The sequence below is a fragment of the Galeopterus variegatus genome, unplaced genomic scaffold (assembly GCF_000696425.1).
Source record: "Galeopterus variegatus unplaced genomic scaffold, G_variegatus-3.0.2 Scaffold1841, whole genome shotgun sequence".
NCBI lineage: Eukaryota > Metazoa > Chordata > Mammalia > Dermoptera > Cynocephalidae > Galeopterus > Galeopterus variegatus.
In genome coordinates, this window is record NW_007727952.1 from 278,654 (window position 1) to 282,730 (window position 4,077).

Below are 4,077 nucleotides of genomic sequence, written 5' to 3' on the forward strand. Positions count from 1 at the left end.
CACCACCACCACCACCAATCACCATCACCACCAATCACCACCAATCACCACCACCACCACCACCACCACCACCAATCACCACCACCACCATCACCACCACCACCACCACCACCATCACCACCACCAGCACCACCAGCACCACGCAACTGTCAGTGAGACTTCTCCCACCATTCTCCCACGTCGGGCTGCTATGTTGTGATTTTTTGCATTTAGTTTTACTAAAGGGCTCTCAAACTCATCTATGGGTGTCTTCAAAACGTTTTTTAAATAATAGAAATCACATGCATTGCAGGTTTGAAATGTGAAAAAAGGAAAATATCTGGGTTACTTGTGATATTCATTAAGAGCTGGGCTTTGGAATCAGACAACCCTCACTCTGTGTCTTACACTTCTAGCACTGTAAGTCATGTGACCTTGCACAAATGAGAATAATAGCACATACCTGAAAGTGTCACTGTGGCACCTCAATGAGATGATGCAGATAAAGAGCTTAGTAACAAGCATGGCGCACTGTCAGCAATCGGAAAAGGTAGACCATTATCATCTACAACCGTACTGCCGAGATGCAGTCACTGATAAGAGTTTGTTCTATTCCCTCTGGTTTTTACGTCTACGTTCATAGATAGGGATTACATCAAACATAAAGTTAGTATTCTGACTTTTTCACTAGCATTAAAACAAAAATACATGTACGGAGCCTCTTAATAGTTTTGATATTCTATCCTTATAGACGCAAACCTTTTGTCTTTGATCCTCACCCTTGCTGGTCCCGTTACTCCCCTGTCCCTGGACAGCACGCTCAATGCTCCGGGGCCTCTGTGATCTGGTTTTCTTGGCCCATTACTTCCCAACTTATTTTTGGCCCCCTCTCCCCTCAGGGCTGTACATCTGCACGGCCCAGGGCGTTTGGAAGAATGAACAGGAGGGAGAGAAGATTCCTCGGTGTTTACCAGGTGAGTGGAAACCCTCTGGGGCCATCCTTGGTGTCTCTGATAGCCCTGCAAAGCCTCAGATGTGTGGCACAGAGAAAGGAAACAAAGAGAGGAGCAAGACGCTTTAGCTTGAGGTCAGAAATAGAGATGAGGGTGAGGAAAATGGAGAGGGGACAGAGAACTGGACTCAGCAGGGACATTCCAGTGTTTTCACTGAGCTGCTGGGAAATCAGGGAATAAAAACAAGAGAAAACCCGGGAAGAAATAAACAAGAACGAGGAGACACCGACAGGAGCACAGGAGGGGCCAAGGGGAGGAGAGAGAGGGGCCAGGAGCCAGAGGGCTGCGGCTGACTGTGCTTGTCCCGTCCGTCCCCTTCAGTGTGCGGGCAGCCCGTGCACCCCGTGGAACAGAAGCAGCGCATCATCGGAGGGAAGAAGGCCCAGCTGGGCAACTTCCCCTGGCAGGCCTTCACCAACTTCCACGGCCGAGGGGGCGGGGCCCTGCTGGGCGACCGCTGGGTCCTCACAGCTGCCCACAACCTCTACCCCAAGGAGCACGACAGTCAAAGCAACGCCAGCCTGGATGTGTTCCTGGGCCACACAAATGTGGGAGAGATCATGAAACTGGGCAATCACCCCGTGCGCAGGGTGAGCGTACACCCAGACTACCGTCAGGACCAGCTCCACAGTTTTGAGGGGGACATCGCTCTCCTGGAGCTGGAAAATAGTGTCACCCTGGGTCCCCAGCTTCTACCCATCTGCCTCCCTGACAATGAAACCTTCTATGACGAGGGCTTCATGGGCTATGTCAGTGGCTTTGGGATAACAGAGAACAGAATGACTAATGACCTCAGGTTTGTCCGTCTGCCGGTAGCCAAGCGACAGGCATGTGAGAGCTGGCTCCGGGGGAAAAAAAGGACTGATGTGTTTTCTGACAACATGTTCTGCGCTGGGGATCCAGCCGTCAAGCAGGATTCCTGTCACGGAGATAGTGGAAGTGTTTTTGCAGTGAGGGACCACAACAGCGATCGCTGGGTGGCCACGGGCATCGTATCTTGGGGCATCGAGTGTGGCAAGGGGTACGGCTTCTACACCAAATTACTCAGCTATGTGGACTGGATCAAGAAAGAGATGGGGGAGGAGGGCTGAGCCCAGCATCCACTAGGTCAGAATCCAGAGAGCCGTGCGGGGAGAAAGTTACCTGTGCAGTAGTGGACAACCACTAAAAAGCCACATTAAAGTCACTGATGCAGAAGGACACTGTGTGGAATCAATTCTCTTCTGTGGTCTTTCCTCCAAGAATTGCAGATGACGTCATTATCAAGCTGTAGTTATTTTCTTTTTCCATTTTTATATCATCAGGTAATTGAATAAAACCCTTTCTAAATGACATGTTATAAGACATTCCAGTGCGTAAAATAAGTCAAAAGTGGTAATTAATTAACATAAAAATATATTTAGTAAGGTCATACTTAAGATATTTACTTAGGAAGACAAGAGAACAATTAAGTTTATGCACACATTTACAGTTAGCATTGTGGGTAACAATTGCCAAAAGAAAATCACAGCACATTTAGTTTAAAGATCTCAGTTGGCTTTATTGCAAATCTAAAATCAGACAACACTTCATTGCATGAAATAGAATAATTGTTCCAATGAGTTCAGCAGAGGAGGTTGGCTTTATACACAGAAATGGGCTAGTTAAAAAAAAAAAAACTTTTTAAGGGGCTGGCCAGTTAGCTCAGTCAGTTAAAGTGTGCTGTTGTAACACCAAAGTCAAGGGTTCGGATCCCCATTCCAGCCAGCTGCCAAAAAAAAGATCTCCTACTCTCTGCTTAAAATCACAAGCATTTATAGAGCAAAATCATGAGTGGGGGTCCAGGAAGTCATGTGAGAAGCTGGTGGTTCAGGATGAAGGCAGCACAACTATCCCTGGCATCTTGAATGACATTTGTCATGGCCCCTTAAGGCCCGGGATATACACACTTCAACACGGACCTGTAGTTGCAGGTGGTCTGCAGAATCCACCTGAACTTGGCATTACAGATGTTATCTTAAGCCATAAGGCATCGATTAAGTAACAAACAACTTGACCTTTAAATCAAGTTTTAGCTTAAGGAAAGTACATATTTAACTAACTTTTTTTAAAATTAATTTTTATTATGAATATTCATGAAATACAAAGCTGATTGTCACCCTTCGTGCCTGTGCTGTGACAGCCAGATTCATACTGGCAGCATACCCATTACAGAAATTGTTTTTGTACCCCATGTCCCCCACCCAATTATTTCCAACCTCCCTCTCCCTCCCTCTTTCCCCCTCACCCCTGACTCCACTTTGTAGCCCTAGGAATGTTCTCTCCCTCTGCAAGTCCAACACACCACTGTGGTCTTTCTTTCCTGCCTTCTTTCTCTCTTAGCTTCCACTTATGAGTGAGCACAGGCGGTATTTATCCCTCTCTGCTTTGTTTATTTCACTCACCATGTTTCTCAAGGTTCATCCATGTTGTTGCAGATGGGAGAATTTCATTCTTTTTTATGACTAACTTTATTCTTACCTTACTGTTAACCATTATTGCTACTCTGAGGAATCCAGCCCGTTCTGCTTGGTCAAGCAGTTTTTCTTTTGCTATTTTCCTCTTCCCCCAGCTGAGGCCTGTTCTGACAGGAGTCAGGGGAACAGCTAGAGGAAACCAGGTGTCTGATCCCACGTTTCACTGTCCCTCGATGTCGGTGGGGATTGGTTCCAGGACCTCTGTGGATATTAAAATCCTTGGATGCTCAAGTGCTTGATATAAAATGGTGTAGTATTTGCATATAACTATGTACCTTCTCCCATATGCTTTAAATCATCTCTAGATTACTTACAATACCTAATATAATGTAAATGCTATGTAAATAGCTGTCATACTATATTGTTTAGGGAATAATAATGACAAAAGAAGTCTGTACATGTTCAGCAATTTCTTTTTTCAAGTAACTTCATTCTGCAGTTGGTTGAACACACAGATAGGGAGAGCTGACCATATTTGATCTTAGTCCAGTTTCCTGCCACACATGCATAAAATCCTTTTGTGTGCTAACGAGCTGACTGATGGCTGGCCCTATGTAGCTTCAGAATGGAGGCCAGTCACTGGAAAGACC

At 45.9% G+C, this 4,077-nt stretch overlaps 1 protein-coding gene across 1 annotated transcript in view; it reads left to right on the forward strand.

Moving 5' to 3' along the window:
* The window catches only part of C1R (complement component 1, r subcomponent), an 11,455-nt gene extending 9,131 nt beyond the window's left edge, over positions 1-2,324 (forward strand). The window contains exons 10-11 of the mRNA XM_008579251.1: positions 879-953; positions 1,314-2,324. Of these exons, the coding sequence (XP_008577473.1) occupies positions 879-953; positions 1,314-2,083 (845 nt within the window). The 3' untranslated portion in view covers positions 2,084-2,324. The remainder of the gene's footprint in view (positions 1-878; positions 954-1,313) is intronic.
* The last annotated feature ends 1,753 nt before the right edge of the window (positions 2,325-4,077 follow it).